General features: G+C 34.5%; 1 protein-coding gene across 1 annotated transcript; it reads left to right on the top strand.

Annotated features, from left to right (window-relative positions):
• Positions 1-3134: 3134 nt before the first annotated feature.
• LOC110913127 (UPF0481 protein At3g47200) lies at positions 3135-4469 on the top strand. Its single transcript, XM_022157978.2, has one exon. It carries the CDS (start codon positions 3135-3137, stop codon positions 4467-4469), a length of 1335 nt encoding a protein of 444 aa, XP_022013670.1.
• The last annotated feature ends 15035 nt before the right edge of the window (positions 4470-19504 follow it).

Here is a 19504-nt window from a genome sequence, read left to right on the forward strand (position 1 = left end):
CATTCCTGGTTCAGACAGTTTTATTCCATTGCGTTTTAGAACTGCATTCCTGGTTCAGACTGTTTTTTTCGATTAAATTGTTTTAATAAAAATGCATGAGAAAATTTAATTTTCTGTAAATTTGCCTTTGGAAAATTGCATTCGTAGACAGTTTTATTCCATTGCGTTTTAGAACTGCATTCCTGGTTCAGACAATTCACAGACAAAACTATTGTCCTGATTCAATGCGTTTTAGAGAGAACACTTTCTTTGGTGTTTTTATGCCAATGCGTTTTAGAACTAAAAAATTTTTATGTGTTTTCTAGCCATTGCATTTTAGAAAAACACATTTTTGAAGTGTTTTTAGTTATTGCATTTTAGAAAAATACATTTTCGATGTGTTTTTAATCATTGCGTTTTAGGTAAAACACATTTTTAGGTGTTTTTCAGTCAATTTCGTTTTAGAGGAAACACTTTCTTTTGTTTTTTAGGCCATTACGTTTTAGAAATGAGACATTTTTAAGTGTTTTCTAACATTTGCGTTTTATAAATAAGACATTTCTTTGTGTTTTTTGTGCATTGCGTTTTAGGTAAAACACATTTTTATGTGTTTTCAGTCCATCGCGTTTTAGAAAACAGACATTTTAAGTGTTTTCTTGCCATTGCGTTTTAGAAATAAGACATTTGTTTGTGTTTTTTGTGCATTGCGTTTTAGGTAAAACACATTTTCATGTGTTTTCAGTCCATTGCGTTTTAGAAAGTACACTTTCTTTTGTGTTTTTAGGCTATTGCGTTTTAAAAATAAGACATTTCTTTGTATTTTCTGACCATTGCGTTTTACAAATAAGACATTTATTTGTGTTTTTGATGCATTGCGTTTTAGAAAAATGTCATTTTTAGGTTTTTTTTTCCATTGCGTTTTACGCAAGTGGTTTTTTTCTATTGCGTTTTACGCAACTGGGTTTTCGAATTTTTTTTTCGAAAATATAGCAATAGTATACTCGTTTTAAAGATAAAAAAACGCTCTTTTTTGTACAATTTCTATAAAAAATAATGTCGTATAAAAGAGTTATTAACGTTTAAAAAATGGGGGGGGGATTGGAGGAGAGAGAAACTATTGACTTGTATTAACTAGAATGCCCCTAGACAAACCCAGACGCCTCCTTTTTTTCCTTTAATTTCACTCATTTAATCTTAGCCCTTAATTAAATAAATGGACGGTTAAGATTAATTCGTAGGGTTGCTACCCAAATAAACTTCCTCTTCTATCCTAACCCATAGTGTATATAACTTTATTTATGTTCCGAAATGCATGAAAACACATACAAAAAGAGTTTCAAGATCTGATAAATCTCTTTTCTAGTCCTGCAAGATGCTCTAAAAAGCTATAGTATATAAACCAGTTTAGTTCAAAGAGTTGTAAAGGGTGTATTAAATAAACCATTGTAAAGAATGTAATATGATAAACCAGTGGGTTTCAACCAGTGTAAATTGTTTCATTTGACATAAGGGTTTTTTTTAATGGTTTTAAAAGATGTATTAAAATAGATACTTAATTGAGGTCGCCATTGAATCTATTAAATAAAACCGTTTAGAATGAATTCTTAGTCAAGTATTATCTATAGTAGTACTTAAGTGTTTTTTTTCTGTTTATATAGCCCACCGCTTTAGTTAAAAAATTTACGGTCCTAAACAGATGATTTTTGTACTAGTGCCATTAGATGTTTCTTTAGCAAGGTTTAAACGAGGTAACCCTTCAACAGGGGCGGACCCACATTGGTGCCACCGGGGTCCACGGACCCCAATCTTTTTAAAAAAAATAGTAGATTCGATATATTAAATTGTATATGGACCCCATAAATACAATTAGGTGGACACCATAGAAATAAAAAGAAAGCTGGTGTAGTGGTAAATCTTCCTCTTTTCCACCAAAAGGTCATGGGTTCAATACTTGGTAAGCTTGTTTTTCTTATTTTTTTTTAAAATCTAGTTCAAACCTCACTTTAACTCGACCCGAACGAGCACCGACCCGAAAATGGACCCCATTGAAATAAAATCCTGGGTCCGCCACTGCCCTTCAAGATCCCGAAGTTTGCAACATATCATCCAAGAGAGAGTGTTATGAATATTTACCATTAATATATTTACCATCTTGATCTACCAATAAAATGGGTAAGTTTTTTTTATTATTTTTTTTTTCCGACAAACTTATGGATAATACACCATACCACTTGTCCATCAAATAGTTAAACTTTTCTATCAAATAATTAATCTTTTAATAGTATAAATACTAACTCAATATAAAAAAGAAAATACACCTTCGATGTACACTTTAATAAGTTATATATTTCTCTAGTTTTCACTTCTACACGCTCTTTAAAGTTCTTATAATAGGGATTTGTTCAGTCATAATTAAATAAATATAGCTTAGATATTTAAAGCTTCTTCGAAACTATATATTTGTTTAAAGCTTTTACTTCACTGTTTTTCTTTCTTTTTTTTTTCTGTGAAAAACTTTCAAAGCCGTTTAGCCCCTGTTGTTTAACATGTTACAACATGCAGCGGATGCTACGCATCAGAGGAAAATACTAGTTTTCTTTTTTTTTTTTTTTTTTTTTTTTTTTAACAAATGAAATAAAATCTACAATACAATAAGTGACTTCCGCTTACCATTTCTACGATTAAAAGCTATATAGAACAATCACCACGAAATCACATGGATTTTAATTTGTATTTTCTTATTACTTCTTGATATGTTTACTGCAAATACTTTTAAATAATGTTTGACAAAAACATATAAATACGTTTTTATTATTTTATAAAATAAGTAAATAATGGTTTGAAACTTTAATAAAGAAAAACCTTTCGTGAGATGTTTTGCAACATATCAAACTATATGATATCCTAATCCTCTTTTTTAAGTAATGTGAAACTCGCAAAGTTTAAGTTCGTATATAAAATTATATTCCAAATTTATTGGTAGTAACATACGCATAGCATCGTACCATGATTCTTTACTTCATCTATAGATATGCAGTTATGCACCCAGCAGACACATAACCACATGTTTATATATAACATCCTTGTACCAATACCATAACCGAACACTTGCTTTTGATCCTATATTCATCAATATTAAACCTCCAAATCCAAAAATGCAGGTGCAAGACCAAACCCATAGCAACATCGAGCTCCCTGATGACTCGATTATTGACTCGATCATTGACTCAATTTCTAACTCTGTTGTCTATGATGCTCCCACTCCCCCACCGTCATCAGTGTCACGTATCCCTAGAATTCCAAGAATGGTGAGAGAGAAAGACGACTACGAGAAATACTATGTTCCCAATGTTGTCTCCATTGGTCCATACCATTTTGGGGAACCGAAACTCCAATTTGTCGAGAAACTCAAGCCTGTTTACACAATGAAGCTCCTTAAAGGCAAGAAGGATATCCTAAAAAGTTTGTATAAAACACTTGGTGAACAACAAATGGTGGAAAAATTAAGAAGCTTCTATGAAGAAAATTCGACAACCAAGTTTAGTGATGATGTCTTTACTAAGATGATGTTGCTAGATTCTTGTTTTATTTTGCACTATGTAAATTCTGAAAAATGGTGGTGGGGATATCATTTTCCACAGTTAAATTACAAACAACTTTCGTTTGTTTGTCAGGATTTGTTTATGTTGGAAAACCAAATTCCCTTCCAAGTTCTAAGTGTGGTGATGAGTAGTTTGGCAAAAATATACGATTTAAAGTATGTCGATACCGAAAAGAACATCCATCAGCTCATCCGTTCTGCCAGTTTGTTGGCATATCCATCAGATCAACACTTATTATCCCCCGAACCGGATCATCTTCTCCATCTTCTTCATCGTAGTCATACACCTCAAGTTGTAAGACGTCCCACGAAGAATTTGAATCGAAGTTACAATTACAAAAGCAGTAATTTCCCCAACGTTAACCAGCTTTTGGATGTATGGATTCGTTTCAAGCCATGTGAGACTTTGGAACATATTAATTTCTCTAGAAGAGGGTGTATGTTTTCATCGTATGTAGAACTCCCTCCAATAACCGTGGATGATGACACCAAGCCTATTTTGTTAAACTTAATAGCCTATGAAACGTGCCCAGGTAAAGAAATTGCATGGGTTTCATCGTACGTTTGTCTTCTTCAGTCTCTGATTTGCAACCATGAGGACGTTAAGGTTCTTATAAAAGCTGGGGTGCTTGAAAACGGCTTAGGGACTAACAACGAAGTAGTGGATTTCTTCAAAGAAATAACAAATGATTTAGTTACACAAAAATTATATATTGAAGTTAAGAATGAGATACAAAGTCATTATGAAGGTTGGAGTAACACACCTATTTCTGAACTTACGCACGAATATCGCAAGAGCCCCTGGAAGTTTCTTTCACTTCTTGGAGCTTTGATAGCTCTTTTTCTTAGTGCCGTTCAAACTTATTTCACTGTCTGGAGTCCCAAATGATGATCTTGGTCTGCAAGTTTTTTGAAGAGGAACCATCACTTATTGTATCGGTTGGTGCATTGTGTTTGATTTCAGTGTTGCAAGTAGTTTTATTTATGTTTGGTTTTTCTTAAATAATATCATATTTGGAAGTTGGAACCCAGCATATTGCCAAATAAAAGTATGCTATATATGCATGTATATGTGTGTCGTGCGATTCTAAATTTATCCTAAAATAGTTGAAACCGGAATTTGTATTGCATACATATTTAAAAAGAAAATACCGTTTTAATAAAAGATTTCGCCTCGCATCGGCGCGGCAAGACACACGTTGCATCTCGCTAGTTACCCATTGAAACATAACTTTTGTAAGAACATACACCACATGGACGGCCCATGACAGTTGCACTCATAGACCCAAATTCCAACACAAGATACGAAATATATCATCTTCAAAGAAAGAGGATAAATTGGTTGTTAAACTATGTCATAGTTATCACTAATTCATGTAGCATGTGTATAAGGGGTTGTTGTCACGTTTTGTTTTAGTTGTAACAACTTGTTTTAAAATTGTTACTTGTTACAAAGGTTGTTGTGACTGAATTATTCGTTTGAGGTGTTAAGTGTGTAGGCTCTAAAGTTGGAGGGGTATTGGGGTAAACTGAAGGGCTAAAGTTATAACAGGTTGATACTCTGAGGGGCAGAATGCAACTTATGTTGAGAGGTGATATAAAAGTGTATCTAGGGTTTTACTTGTTCAAATATTGGTCTTAGTTTTCTCCGTATCCTTCATTGTTCGTCTTCTTGTTCATAGTTGTAGATCCTGATTGGATCTTGTATTGTCGTTCATTCTTTCTATGATCAACTGATATACATTTTCAATTGATCTTGTATTTTGTATTGATTGATATAGATCTTACATATTGTAAGATCTAGGCTTTGCTTGGCTGATTTTTGGTTTGGGTCAAATTAATAAAGTTTTGTCAACAGTTTTGTCGCTATTTCTTGTCTCTGTGTTGATTTCATACCATTTTACATGGTATCAAAGCTATTTTTGAGCTCTTGATTCTGGATCTGGGGTATTCCGCTGTGAGATCTAGGATATGGTTCTAGTTATTGGATGATTGGTTTCTTGTCTCTTGAGGAATTTCAAGATCTTGGTCTTGGGAGGTGTGCTGAAGCAGATCTAGTGCGATTAAAACCCTAGTTAAGGTTTAGTGGTTGTTTGTGGAAGTGATCTCTTAGCTTCAAGAGGTTTATACCCTATGTGGGTCTCTGAAACCCTAGAAGGTATCAAGGCAAACTGACCAGGTGATTGTTGATTTTTCTAGTTAGTATTTTCTAACCCTAGAAGGTTACAAGGCAGAGGTTGTTGTGGGATCTTTCTACTCTTTATCTCTTTTATCTTTTCTTGGTCATTGCATTGTTGAGTCATAGGCATTCTTGTTACGGGCTAGTCTTGTTGTTGTTTGTCTTGTTGTGGTTTAGTTTTAGTTTTTGCAATTGTGTTAAGACTTGCCCAGGCACTTAGAGAGTGATGAACCTTGAATCTGGCCCTTGATACCCCACGAAAACGATTAAACACACAAGTTTGTCAGTGGTTGCGCGCTAAATCTCAGGACGAAATTTTCTTGAACTTGGGGATAATGTGACAATTCGGGTATTCCTGCACGTCTAGTTATATGTGGATTATATAAAGTTATATATATGAGTGAAAAGTGTTATATGTATATAATCGTTGTTTAGTATATGAATGCGTATGTATATATAAGTGATTGGTAGATTTCTTGAATTTTTTTATTCGATTTAAGAGAACCCAGCCACACACTCGGTCTCTACCCCGAACACAACCAATCACCGCACACTCCCTTTGGAAATTGTTGGGCTACACCTTTGATATACGAATGGATCACACACTTTATAGATCTGGCCCAACATAAAGCCCATGGGAAACCATAGTAGTGCCGCATACTTATGATGTGTGCGGTATCCTTGGACTGCTATAAATGTCCTCCTTCAGCCAACATCAGAGAATGTTTGGCAGCAATCATTTGACAACAATCACTAGAACATTCCTTTCCCTCTCTCTCTAATCTTCTCCATCTAGAAACTGTAAATTATTCCTCCTTTCTTCTTAGAAAACAAGCGGCGGCAACAAATTTTTGAAGGATCAACAACATCTTTTCTCCTCTAATTGGAACATCATTCTCTTCTTCATTTATCAAAAACACTCTCACAATCATAACTCCTAGGTTAGTGTTTCAAGCACACTATATGAACATGTTAAGCAAATGCTTGTTGAATAATCTATACAATATGGGTAATAGATAAAATTAAGAACATGGTTTGATTAATGTCCGTATGATGATGTTTCTGAAAAATGATTATAAATGTTATTAATGTTTTGACAAAAAAAAAAAAGACTAGGGAGTTATGCTACTAAAGAGTAGAACTTTATGAATATTAACAATGATTCATGTCTGAAACCGATTCATAAAGATGGATAGGAATACGGATGTTTATAGAGCATGATTCTTGTTGAAACTTGATTATAAGAACTGTTAAAAGCTAGGATGATTGTGATTAAATACAATGATTGATCCGATTTAGGTGCATAGATGTTTAAGACCGGGTTAGGTAAATAATGGATGTTTTGATGGTTAAATTGATGAACATAGTAATTGTGTTTAAATCTGTGCATTTTTTATCCGTTTTGAATTGGAAAACCTGAATAAACATTGTTGGAAACCGTACACTATGATACGTACAAACAGATCTGCACAGAGTACAATAACACACAACAGGTCGCAAACTAGTGTGCTATGCATGCCGCACACTCCCGAAGGGTGCAACCTGCCATGCATAGTGTACACCCTTGTTATGCATGGTCACACACTAGTGTGGACCGCACACTCCCGTACAGACATCGAGGCCTAAAGTACAACACATATTGCATGACTGTACACTACTAGGTTATCGCACACTCGGTAATGTGCCGCACACTCGTAAATGGACTGAACAGTCTTGCATTTGGGCTGCACACTCTGTTAAATGGGCTTATGAGTTAACCTAGGCCCACACTCGCAGAAACTCGTACACTCATGATTAAACTGCACACTCCATTAATGGGCTAACATTACTTGACCGCACACTTATTAGTTGACCGCTCGCTCTGATACTGGGCCTTTGGGCCACACAAACTGTCCATGGTTGATGTTGTTGAATTGTTATACAAGAACCTTATGTGCTATGAGTTAAATGTGAATATACGTGATCCGAAAACCTGACCTGTATTGGTAACCATAGTAGGACGTGGTTGACCAACGGTTTAGACAAGTAAATAACATGCCGAGCAAACCAAGGTGAGTTCACACACTTTACTAAAGCATGTATTCCCGGTGGTTGGGAACAGAATAAACAACGCTTTCCCTTTGTGTGGGATACAAATTGCATTATCTCCTTGTGTGGGATACGGGTAACATTTTCCCCTTATGTGGGACACTCAGTTGAATACCGTTTATATTTCCTGAACGAGCCTACTAAACGGAACTCTATCACAAGTCCCTACTTTACTATACCGATTAGTCGCCTTGCCTGGCGAATGGGATATTAGTTAAATAGCGTTATTTAGGTCTCATTAACCTCACACTATGCCTTGAGTGGACGGGCGTGAACTAACAGGTCATTCACAACCGTCAATGATGATAGACATTGACAAACGCGGCAACAACAACTTAAGTGTGAAAGTTTCGGTATGATCATGGAGTTTAGGAGGTTACATAAGGGGTAGCTCCCCATGGCATGATATAAATGAGTAACTTAACAACTTAAACAAGTTTTATGGAATTAAAACTAGACAGCTCATGAACTCGCCAACTTTATGTTGATACCCTACTGCATGCTTTTGTCACACCCTGACTTTTTGCGGAAGCGTGATTATGGTGTGACTTTCTTAATACCATTGCATTCAATCATAACAACAACTATATGATATAAACCATAGATTTTTCATCCATTAATTTAGTTTAAAAACATGACAACATTGTCTTAAAACATGGAAATTCAAATTCGAGTACAAACCATGCAACTTGTTTAAGAGTTCACAAAGACTCGACAAAAGACATTAAACAAAACCAGGATTTGGAAGACGTGTCTTGTCCAGGAATATTACACATTGAGCAAAACCTAAGATCATAGATGACATCTTTTATTCTTAAACCAACTTGGAACATCCAAACGCCCGCCAGATCCACTTTTAATTCCCTGAAATACATGTAGTTTGAAAACATCAACAAAAGTTGTGCGAGTTCATGTGTGTGTTTGTGTGCATGAATAAACCTTTGTAATCATTGAAAGTATGAATGTATGTTTGTAAACTCCCGGTATGAAAGCAACAAGGAAAACAGATCACCAATGGTTTGCAAGCCCATTGATATGTGTGAAGTGATGAAGAAAAGCTCAAACCTAGCAAATTTATCTCCGGGAATAAGACATAGTCACCACATGGGCCACCCTGGTCCGCATGGGTGTGGGCTCGCTACACCCAAATAAATTTATCACTCATGTCCCTTGGTCCTACAAAGAGGATTGATGGCCTTAAGCGTCATACCCACCACTCACATGATCAAGCAGTACCCTTCCTTAGCTAACCATACCACATAAAATGTTTGTAAACAGTTTGTAACATGTATTTCACCCCTGAAGTTATAAAACCAAAAACAGTTAAAGAAAAGGGGGTCATGAACTCACAATTTTGCGTCTTCAATCACCGTAACTCAAGCTTCTTCAGATAGAACATGACGACCTACAACGTACTAATGTCTATTAGACGAACGGGCCATGCCTTGACTTAGTATTATTGTCTTTGAGTTACGATTCTTTTGGTGTCTTAGATATTATTCCGAGTTATATAATTATTTGTCAAAATAATTAATATTTTAACTTAAATTATATTCATTAAATTTTTGAATAATTGTTAAGACAATTATTTTAACTTAATACTTCCAAGTATTTGTACTTGTATTTCCTTCCCAAGGATGGGTGTGTTTGTATCTGTATTCTTATTCTTGTATATTTTGCCTTGTATCGGGTCGTATTCCAGGGTGTATTTATACGTACGAGAATACGTATTTTTATTGTATTCATTAAGAATACTTATACTTAATTTCATATTAATTATTCCATAATATTATCTTTTATGATGATTCAATATATTTTTTCCAAAATATATATTAAGGAATATTACTTAGAAAAATTATTTATAATTTTTCTTTGGCAAAAATATTTGTAATTTCTCATAAGTTCAAAAATTAGTATATTTTCAAGTCTTAACTTAGAAAATATATTTAAACTCATTTTTCTTCCAAAAATGATATGTTTCATATTTATTTGAGAAAATATATATTTCACCCAAAAATATTGTATTTCATGTTTGTGTAAGAAGACATATATTTCTCAAAAATAATATATCTTCTAAGAATTTCAAGAAAAATATATATTTTATACTTGCAAAAAATAATATATCTTCCTTGTCAAGAATATGATATATTTTTGTAGTAATTGTAAAAATCATATTTTTACTTTCTTGGTGTCCAAAAATTATTTACCAAAATATACTTTGTGAATAAATTTTTCGGAATATTTTGCAAGTCTTATTCCATAGTTTGGTTTCCACCAATTTTGTTGTGAATGTGTATATTTATTTGTTGGAATTTTGGTAATATTTTGGGTTGTAATTCTTGGTATTTTGATGTGTTATATTATTTCAAGTTCTAAAATAATATAACTAATAAACAAAGTATACAAATAATCACACATATATGACTTCTAAATACATATTTCCCTAAATACATATTTAGTCATTTTTATTTATGAAAACCAACCTCCAATATTTATGTTTTTGTGACAAAATTTATGGCAAAGTTTATGTAGGAAACTCATGGTTTAAAATACACTTGTAAATATTTGTTTAAAAATATTTTTCTAAGTGTTTATATTTTTTGAAAATTTTGCCATATTTCCCCTTAAAAATGGAGGTTTCCATGCTTTTAAGCATATCATTTTCTTTTCGAAAAATCATCACAATCAATTCACAATCCACAATAAACAACCTTTTCCTACCAATTTTGCCAAAAACAAGTAATAACTACTACTTCATGAACTTGAATATTTGTAAAAATTTGTAGTAACTTACTAGTGTTCTTAGTAAGTTTTATTACCCTTTAAAATGTGACTAGTTCTTTAAAAACTTCATTTTTAAAGAAGCTAGATGTTTACAACTTCTTGTCATATTTTCTAAAAATGTTTCTTTATGAAATTTTTTGTTTCACAAGTGTTTGTACACTTGTTTAACCACTAAAAATAAAGTTTGTTTTTGGAAGAACCAAGATTTAATGAAACTTATATTTTTAACTTGGTTTCTTTGAAAGATCATTCATAAATCTTTAGATCTACAAGTTTTACTACTCACTTTGATCATTATTTTTCAAGAAAACCATTTAGTCATTCAAGTTCATGATCCATATGTGGATGATCCATCATGCTACCATATTTCTACTTTCTCATCTTGCTAGATTATGTTTTTAATCATGATCTAGCAAGATCTTCTGATAATCAACATCATTTCTACAAACAATCAATGATCAACAAGCATAACAACTCATATTCATCAAGATTACTTCATTAAACATGCTTATGTTCAAGTTTACTTCTTATGATCTTTAATGTTCTTCAAAGTTATGAGTATGATTCTTCTTTTAACCACTTAGAATAGAGGTGAAATAGCAAGATCAAGACTCTTACCACTAGCACAAGGCTAGGGATGATCAAGAGGATAAATGAAGTGGATAAAAGCAAATGTAGGAGGTTCTTCAACTTCCGAAAGCTCCTAGCTTCCTTAGGCACCTTCTAACACCTTTGTACATGTGTGGAATGGATGGAAGATGGTTGAATGATGGTGGTGGTGGTGGCTTGTTCTTGGCCGTGAGGTAAGAAGAAGAGGAAGAAAGAAAATGTGTGTTGGTGTGTGAGAGATATGAAAGATCTTGAACCTTATGGTTATACTTATAACCATATTCTCCATCTAACTCTTGGATATTATGTCTAAGAAAGTATAAACACAATCTAATATAATATTAAAACAAATCTATATGGTGGGGGCCACTTGGGCCATGAACTAGGTGGGGGTGGGGGGTCTAGGTATAGGTTTAAACTAGATTGGTTAATGATTAGTTGAAATCTAAGTATTAGTTATGTGTTTCAGTTATTAGATATTTTTAGGAGGTGTTATGATGTTCAGGGACCATAACTAACTTGATAATGTTAAAACAGTGCTTCTAGTGTAAATTTGATGTTTCAGGTAGTGTCCGGTTGTTCGATTGGTTACTGGTTCGTTAAAGTGCTAAACCTTGCAGCTTAGTGTGCTTTATGTATCTTTTTGTGACACTTTTGAGTCCCGACACTTAGGAAAGCATCCAGGACCATTTTACCATATTTCTGCATAATATTAGTATGTTAAATTGCTGATTTTTGCTGAATTCAACACTAAAGAACATAAGAAGTAAACATGAACATAAGCTTGTTTAATGAAGTAATCTTGATGAATATGAGTTCTTATGCTTGTTGATCATTTATTGTTTGTTAAAATGATGTTAATCATCATAAGATCTTGCTAGATCATGATTAAAAATATAATCTAGCAAGATGAGAAAGTAGAAATGTTGTAGGATGATAGATCATCCACACATGAATCATGAACTTGAAAGAATACTTTGATTCCTTGAAAAATAATGACCTAAGTAAGTTATTAATCATATAGATCTAAAAATTTAGGAATGGTTTTTCAAAGAAAGCAAGTTAAAAATATAAGTTTTATTAAAACTTGGTTCTTACATAAACGAACTCTATTTCTAATAATTAAACAAGTGTAGAAACACTTGTGAAACAAGGAAATTTCATAAAGAAACATTTTTAGAAAATGTGACAAGAAGTTGTAAACAACTAACTTCTTTAAAAAAATCAAGTTTTTAAAGAACCAGTCACATTTTAAAGGGTAACAAGACTTACTAAGAACACTAGTAAGTTACTACAAACTTTTACAAATATTCAAGTTCATGAAGTAGTATAATTTTGGCAATATTGGTAAGAAAAGATTGTTTGTTGATAATTATGAATTGATTGTGATGATTTTACAAAAGAAAATGATATGCTTGAAATCATGGAAACCTCCATTTTTAGGGGAAACTATGGCAAAATTTTCTAAAAATATAAACACTTAGGAAAAATATTTTAAAACAAATATCTACAAGTGTATTCTAACCATGAGTTTTCTACAAAGACTTTGCCATAATCTTTGCTACAAAAATACAAATATTGGAAGTTGATTTTCATAAATAAAAGTTAGTAAATATGTATTTAGGAAATATATATTTAGGAAATATATATTTAGAAGACACCATGTGTGTGATTATTTGTATATTTTGTGTATTAGTTATATTATTCTTGGATATGAATTAATATAACACAACAAAAATACCAAGAATCACAATCCAAAATATTACCAAAATTCCAAAGAATAAACAATTACACAAAAATATTGGAGAAACCGAACTATGGAATAAGACTTACAAAAATATTCCGGAATTTATTCACAAAGTATATTTTGGTAAATAACATTTTGGACATCAAGGAAACAAAAATATGATTTTTACAATTACTACAAAAATATATCATATTTTGACAAGGAAAATATATCATTTTGACAAGTATGAAATATATATTTTTCTCGAAATTTTAAGAAGATATATTATTTTTAAGAAGCATTTTTTTACACAAACATGAAATACAATATTTTATCAATAAATATGAAACATATCATTCTTGGAGAAAAATGAGTTTATATATATTTTCCAAGTTGTACTTGAAAATATATAAATTTTTGGAACTTATAAGAAAATACAAATATTTTTACAAAAGAAAAATTATAAATGATTTTTCTAATTAATATTCATTAAATATATATTTTGGAAATATATATTGAATCTTTATTAAAGATAATATCCCGGGGTAATTAATGCGAAATTAAGTATAAAGAATACTTATTGAATACAATAAAATACGTATTCCTATACGTATAAATACACACCAGAATACGACCCGATGCATGACAAAAATATACAAGTATAATAACACAAATACGAATACACCCATCCTTGGGAAAGAAACACATGTATAAACACCCGAAGAGTATCAAGTCAAAATATATTACTCCAAAATTTATAAATATAATTTAGGTTAAAATATTAATTATTTTAACAAATAATTATATAACTTGGAATAATATAGAAGACACAAAAGAAACATAACTCAAAGACAATAATACTAAGTTAAGGCACGACCCGTTCGTCAAATAGATTAGCTCGATGTAGGAAGTCGTGTTCGCCGAAGGAGCTCGAGTTACACGATAGTTGAAGACGCAAGATTGTGAGTTCATGTCCCCCTTTTCTTTAAACTGTTTTTGTTTTATAAATTCGGGGATGAAGTACATGTTACTAAATGTTTACAAACAATTACAAATGGTATGGTTAGCTTTGGAAAGTACAGTAGATCATGTGAAAAGGTAGGCACACTCTTAAGACCAATAATTCTCATGTTAGGACCGAGGGGCATAAGTGATAAATCTATTTGGGTGTGGCGATCCCACACCCGTGTGGTCCAGGGTGGCCCATGAGGTGACTATGCCTTACAGTCGGAGGCCCGATACAAATTTGCTAGGTTTGAGCCTTCCTACGCCATGCACGCATGTTAATGGCCTTGCAAACCATTAATCGATATGCTTCCTTGTTTTGCTTTCATACCGGGATTTACAACAAGACTTACATACATACAATGTTTTTATTCATACACATAAACAAACTCATGAACTCGCTCAACTTTTGTTGATGTTTTCAAAATACATGTATTTCAGGGAATTAGTAGTGGATCTGGCGAGCGTTGGATGTTTCAAGCTGCGTTAAGAATAAAAGATGTCATCCATGGTCTTAGGGTTTGGTCAGTGTGTCTTATTCCTGGACGAGACACGTCCTCCAAATCCTGGATTTATTTATCGAGTCTTTGTGAACTTTTTAAACAAGTTGCATGGTTTGTACTCAAATTTGAATTTCTATGTCCTAAGACAGTGTTGTTATGTTTTTCTAAACTTATTTAATGGATGACCATCTATGGTTTTAACATATAGTTGTTATGATTGAATGCAATGGTATTAAGAAAGTCACACCATAATCACGCTTCCGCAAAAAGTCAGGGTGTGACAGTTTGGTATCAGAGCTTTGATTGTAGCGAACTAGGATTCCTTCTCGAGTCTAGACTACAATCATTAGGGCTCTCACAAAAATGATTTTACAACATGTTTTCATTGCATACACGAAATACCCAGATCCAAGAAAAAAACAAACATTTTTACAAACTAAAAAGACACAAAACACATATCAAAGTTTATGTTTATGGTTCAGTCTGAGAGTCTGGAAGGACTAGTCTGGGAGACTAGGTAGTTTAGTCTAGGAGACTGTGTGAGTTAGTCTGGGAGACTAGGTAGTTTGGTCTGAGAGACTAGGTGGGTTAGTCTGGGAGGCTAAGAAGGATACGTGATTACATTGTTATTGATTGCATGTTTTATGTTAGATGTTGATATATGTGCATATGTTGTGATTGTTTTGTTACAGACACTATGTCATCTTCCGAAAGTGGTTTGTCCGATACCGATGACCCCATGGCTGTAGTCTCAGATGATGAGATTGCCCATGAGCCAGAGATCTTTACTTTCGACACCGAGAGTGACCCGGAGATGATGTCCGACGATGATGACGACTTTCAGCCCTTTGCGCTGCCCGATTTCGGAGTTGATTTACCACTCGCTGATGGTATCCCGGACGAGGATCCTTTTGTTATTCCTATTCCAGTTCACGAGCATCTTATCATCGGTCACCCCGATGGTGAGCATGTCGTGGCACCGATCCTCGCTCCTGTTCCTCTCATGGTCATTCCCCCTGAGGATTGGCCTTTTGACGATCTTTTTGATGATGATATTGACCTGTTTGTCGACGGTCCCCCCGATGGTGCTCATGTTGATGGAGAGTGTAACAACTGCCACTAAAATCCATAATTAAGATGGTAACTAGCTATTAAGGAAACCCTAATTGAGAAACCCAAGTGATTCCGCATAAACCCTAAAATTTTTATAACAATCGGAATCAGGATCAGGGCCCCTAAAACTCAGGGGGGGGTTAAACCCTAGTGATGTTTATCTTCTAAATTTGCTGTAGAAACGAAAGTTATTCGTTTAACTTACTCACCAAGGCTAATTGGGACACGAAACAACCTAGGCTAAGAAATAGACCCGTCGCGCCACGCGACGGGTATGCATGTCCTCTTCGCGTGGCGCGAGGGAGGACAATTTCCAGCTATAAATAGGGGACGTTGGCACTTGAATTTTGGTGTTCAATCGACGTCTAAATTCTCTGTAACCATCGAGTTATAGCGAATATCGTTCACACAAAACACACACCGATCACGAAGTGCTGCCGCAATCAGGGTAATAACTCGATCGCTATTACGATTCAACGTCCGATCGATTATAACTATCCAACGATAGTCCAGGTGCTGCTCAATCGAGCTTGTACTTTGATTATTCGTCGTGATTTCGACTTGAATATTTGAGTGATGTTCGAATTCGGACTATGCTCTGTTATTCGTTGTGAATCCGATTGAATTATCGAGTATTGCACTGATTAATCGTTGTGAAGGTTTAATCTCGTGAATTGACGTAACTGCTGTATTAGTTACTAACCTGCCTGTGTGTGCATTGTGTTAAATTAGGTTTAATCAAGGCTAATCAGTAGGCTTATATCTATTGCTCGTTAATCTGCAATGTGAGTCATTCTTCTTTTTAAACTGTTTTCTCACAGTTTGTGAGTAAGTATTACAATACCTCAAATTATTTTCAAGGTTATAATTACAGGGATTAAGTCTTTGTAATCACCAAATTACAGCTGGTATGTGGGGTATTGTGCACATTACTATTTTATCACTCTATGTGAGTGAATATTACTCTATGTGAGTGATTATTACTCTGTGTGAGTAAACCGTCACTATTAGGGCAACGGGACCAATAGTGATATGACCACAGTCACAGATCCGGTCGAGTGACAGATACCCATTCTTGATAATTGGTTGATAGAAACATTGTAATCGCTCTTAATACTGTGATTTATAACTAACGGGTCGTTTTAGAAAATGGAATGATTCACTCAGTATTTCCCCGCTGACAAAACCTTTTTCAAACATGTTTCAGGTGATCTATGTGATCCAGGAAAAATGCAGTAAAGCACTATCAAGCTCAGAGAAGTGGCTCAGTGTAAATAAATGAATAAAACATGTTTTGGAAAATAAAGATTTCTGTGTGAAATCAACTTATTGTAAATTATGGGATTCATCCCTTAAACTTTGTGCAATATATTAAACGAGCATTTTCCGGTGAAAAGATCCTGTTGTAAAAAGACTTCCGCTGCCGCATAAAATTAAATACCACGGGTACCACTTAAATCTGCATCGCGGACCCCGACTCCGTCCAGGGTGGGTCGGGGGACGCGACAGAAAGGTGGTATCAGAGCTAATAGTTAAATTGAGCCACTGATCGAGCCACTGATTGAGCCAAAATTAAGTATTTTGTCCAAATGCTTAATTTTACTAATTATTATTCGGTGATTATATGTTTTATTAACTGGTTATTTTTAGTTACAGTATGGGTAAGCAAAAGCTGTCTGCTATCTACCACAAACTAGATGTGGCAACTTCTTCTAGAAACCCAGTAAACCTAGAAGAAGGAATCTTTGTCCGCAAGGCAAACTATGAAAATCCTCTTTCCCTAGAGAAAAGGGATTCGATACTTAAAAAGAGTCAGGAGAAAAAGAAACCTCGAACCAAGAAAGTTAGGTTTAAACAAGAAGTCCAAGAGTTGGGTAATAATACACCTTGGGAAAATAAAATAGACAAGAAATGGGCAAATCTCTATATGCTAGCTACTGTAGCAGAAAATGCTAATCTCTAAATATCCGATAAGTTGGGTCTAGTAAGAGAAATCACAATCCTGTAAATAAATAAAATCCCAGTGTGTTTATTTCAGTTATTTTTGTACAAAAAGTAATATGCAATAAAACTTCAGTGTTTGTTTGTTAAACTTTGTTCCAAAGTTTTAACATTGCATTTTTGCATATATACTATGCAGCATGAATGAGATGTCGGAAGCATTCCAGAATCTCAACTTATATCCAGTGCCTATCGAAGTCTCTCACGACTTTACTGGTTACATTGCTGACATAGAAGAACCTGTGGAATTCAAAGCTCCACCGCTGGAAAAAGCCAAACCTAAAAAGAAGAGAAGATACGTAGGATGGAGGAAAGTACGCCGTAGGAAACCTGCCACTAGGAGACTCCCTAAAATAGAAAATCCTGTGATCGTGAGCAAGGGAAAGGAAATAGAAACTGGAGAAAGTTCAAAACCACCCGAAAAGGAAATAGGAATAGATCTGAAACAAAAGGGAATAGAGATTGGCGAAAGCTCTAAACAATCTGAGGAAATCACGTTCCAGGACGAGATAGATCGCCTACTGGAAAATTTTGATGTTTTAGAGCCTATTAACGATAATCTCTTCTCTTACCCGGCTACAGTTCAATTCCCACTAAACCTAGGACCAGCTATTCCAGACCCACTAGTTCATACCAGACCATTAGGCCAAATGGAGGAATGGTGGACCAATGACTGGCAATTCCAAAACATTGTCAACAATCCTTATAGTTTTCTTCCACAATTTGACCCAGAACCACTCCCAAATCCTCCCATGAGTAATGAAAACCTAGCTGAACTCCGTCAGTTCGGTGAAGAACTGATAGGTACAGGTAATAGGATCAGGGAAATGGGGGAGCATCTAACTTGGAAGTACGATGAGAGGGAGCATCGTTACTAGAACCGTCAGTTAAACCACAGAAAGCCGTATTGTATAATAGTAACTCAAAAATCTGTAAAATGGGCAATAAAACTCTGTAAAATACGGTGTGTATGGATGCATATATAATATACCATAACAAAGTAAAAGTCGAGAAATCGACAATTTTGGTTATGCGTATATGTTGTGATAATCTATGTGTTTATCTATGTGAATTTTGTCATTGATAAGTTAGACACTAATAATTTTTACCAATTAGCAGATGGAAAACACTAATAATGAACCAATTAATGAAGTAAATCAATCTGAGCAAGAACAGGAAGATCAATATATAACTCGACAAGATATCGAGCACTTTATCGCCCAAGGGATAGCTCATGCTATTCCAGAAATTGTAGCTGCTGTTCAGAAACCTGCCGAACCACAATTAATTCCTAGTAAACGTATTCCAGAAGATAACGGCAGTAACAGCATAAATGGAGGCGGCAATCATGACGATCATGATCCGCAGCAGGCCCCACTCCCTAAAAGAATGAAAGCTGCAACGTCTGGTTGCACTTACAAAGAATTTCTTGCTTGCAAACCCGCTGAATTTGCAGGTAACGAAGGGGCAACTGCAACACTGCGTTGGTTAGAGAAAACCGAAGCAGTAATTGCAATAAGCAAATGTACCGAAGAGGATCAAGTGATGTATGCATCAAATCTGTTCAAAGAAGGAGCATTAGAATGGTGGAACACGGTCCTCCAGGCAAAAGGAAGAAGGATAGCCTATGCCATAGGTTGGGAAGAATTTAAGAGTTTGGTAGAAAGAAAATTCTGTCCCGAATACGAGAAGGAACAGATGGCAAACAAATTCCTTAGTCACCGCATGACAGGAGTAGATTGTCGAGGCTATACTTCGACATTCTTTGAATACACAAGGATAGTGCTAACACTGGCTTCGCCAGAACCGGTACTCATTTCTCGTTACATCTAGAGGTTAATTAGTGAAATCTGAAACATCGTTAAAGCTGCGAGACCTCGTACTATTGACGATGCTGTAGAATTAGCTAATACCCT

This window comes from Helianthus annuus, chromosome 4 (assembly GCF_002127325.2).
Source record: "Helianthus annuus cultivar XRQ/B chromosome 4, HanXRQr2.0-SUNRISE, whole genome shotgun sequence".
NCBI classification, from domain to species: Eukaryota; Viridiplantae; Streptophyta; class Magnoliopsida; order Asterales; family Asteraceae; genus Helianthus; species Helianthus annuus.

Excerpts from the sequence above, each read along its gene's own strand:
- LOC110913127 (XM_022157978.2), top strand. The coding sequence starts at position 3,135 with ATGCAGGTGCAAGACCAAACCCATAGCAACATCGAGCTCCCTGATGAC.